The 2151-nt window shown below is 59.3% G+C and overlaps 1 protein-coding gene across 1 annotated transcript in view; it reads left to right on the top strand.

The window, feature by feature from the left end:
* Spib (Spi-B transcription factor) overlaps positions 1–638 on the top strand; it is a 4209-nt gene extending 3571 nt beyond the window's left edge. The window contains exons 5-6 of the mRNA XM_010640868.3: positions 185–250; positions 385–638. Of these exons, the coding sequence (XP_010639170.3) occupies positions 185–250; positions 385–638 (320 nt within the window). The remainder of the gene's footprint in view (positions 1–184; positions 251–384) is intronic.
* Positions 639–2151: the final 1513 nt, after the last annotated feature.

The raw sequence follows: 2151 nt of genomic DNA on the forward strand, positions 1-2151 counted from the left end.
GGCGCCCGCGCAGAAGCCCCGGGAGCGGGGAGCTTTGCATCACAGGACCGGTGTGCAGGGGACGGTGCCTCCAGAACCCCAAGAGCCTCTGGGACCCCGTTGTGGTTTCCGAGGTCCCGCATCCGGGACAGGAGGGTCCCTCTGGGGGCCCTTGTGCATATCTGTGAACCCTTGATCTCATCAGGGTGGGAGCACCCACAGACGCCCGCGCAGAAGCCCCGGGAGCGGGGAGCTTTGCATCACAGGACCGGTGTGCAGGGGACGGTGCCTCCAGAACCCCAAGAGCCTCTGGGACCCCGTTGTGGTTTCCGAGGTCCCGCATCCGGGACAGGAGGGTCCCTCTGGGGGCCCTTGTGCATATCTGTGAACCCTTGATCTCATCAGGGTGGGAGCACCCACAGACCACTGCAGGAGGGGCGCTGTCAGCAGCCCTAGCCCTGTGCACGTATTGGGGGCCGGGAACGCGGATCTTCTCTAGTCTGAGTTCTCATCGTCGGACCGGCGATCTCCTAGTCGTTCCTGGGGCCCTCTGGGACCCCTCTGTGGTTTCCACGCTCCGTGCCCCACTAGATCCCTTTGTCATCTTTGAGATCCCCGAATTCTCTGGAACCACTCTGTTTTCAGCTTTTTGTGTCTAGCGTTCCGCAGTCACGTCCAGGGTCCCTCTGGAATCCTTTGGCCAGGTCTGAAGTGACTTGTCAGGTCCGGACTCCCTTGTCTTGTTTGGGATCCTCCAGTCATATCCGAGGCCCCCAAGTAGCCCAAGTAGGACCCTGCCTTCCTGGCGTGGCCTCTGGATGCCTATTCCGAGATTTGCCACCTCAGTGACTTGTGTCATCTGGCAGCTCCCCCTACCATGGCATTTTTGGTTTGTTTGTTTTGAGACAAGGTCCCACTGTGTAGTCCAGGCTGGCCTTGAACTCACCATGTATCCCAGGGTGGCCTCGAACTTGCAGAGATCCTTCTGCCTAGCCCCCTGAGTGCTGGTCCCTGGTAATGTTTTCTTAAATGCAATGACGTTTTCTAAAGGGAAAGTCCTGACTTGCCAACCAGCCTTTGACACAGGGAGAGTTTGCATCGTCGGCCGGTCCAGCCACAGTGAGCCAGGGATTTGGTGCAGAGGGGCTGGAGCTAGACAGAGGCCCCTCATAATGGAGCAATTGTTCTCCAGGCTGCCCCGGGGCTGGGCCTAGCTGCCAGTTGGGCTCTGAACATTTGCATTTTGAGCCCCAGACAAACCCAGCTGGAGCGCAGGAATTGTGGGTGCTCTTAGGGACCCCGGAACGCCGGGATTCCGAAGTCCAGGCGCATTGGGGGCGGGGCGGGCGATCAGGTCTCAGTTTGTATTTCTGAGAAAGGGGGAGAACAGGAGGACTTCGAAAGGCCTGGCGGCCCTGTTGAGCCTGTGAGCCGTCTCCTGACATCATCCACCCCGCGGATGGTCGGAGGAAGCCAGGGCCTGGGCAACCCAGAGTGGCAAGAGGTCCACGTGGGGGCAACAGGGAGGCAGGTGGCTGAGGCCATGCTGGGAGCTGCTCCACAGGAGCAGGGACGCTGCACGGCATCCTCCCCAGTCCTCCTACAAAGAAGGTACTTTCTGCAAAAGCTGACATCATCACTTACATGCGGAGTAAAAATTAAAAAAGAAATAAAGGTGCAAAAGGTGTGTCCTGAGAACCTTTATCAGGGACTGCACTGGCTCTGAGCCACCGCGACAGCAAGAAGATGAGAACCGAGATCAGAAAGGCAGTTACTGCCACACCTTGCTGAGCACTGAATGCCGAAATAACCCGGGGGGAGGTTGTCCTTTACTTCTTGTGCTTCCCTTTGTGGCCAATTAGAATGCTTCCCCACCTCCTCCTCGCTTTACCTTCAGTCTGGGTTTCCACCCTCCTCTCTAGATCTTTCTGTCGTCCTCTCTCTGGACTGAGCCCTCCGGCTGGCGACTGATGGCACTGGCCCCTGCCTGACCTCGCCGGGTACTCCAGAGCAGCTGGGCGGTCTGCCCGGCGACCCGTGACGTCACACGGAGGCCGCCTCCTGGTTGGCTTGGCGCTCCCCGGAGGCGGGAAGTTTCCGGCTCTAAGGGGATTTTGGCGGAGAGCGAGGCGGGACCCTCAGAGGAAGAACTGGGCCGGAGTCTGTCCCTCG

This window comes from Fukomys damarensis, unplaced genomic scaffold (assembly GCF_012274545.1).
Source record: "Fukomys damarensis isolate Sample0158 unplaced genomic scaffold, DMR_v1.0_HiC HiC_scaffold_19, whole genome shotgun sequence".
NCBI lineage: Eukaryota > Metazoa > Chordata > Mammalia > Rodentia > Bathyergidae > Fukomys > Fukomys damarensis.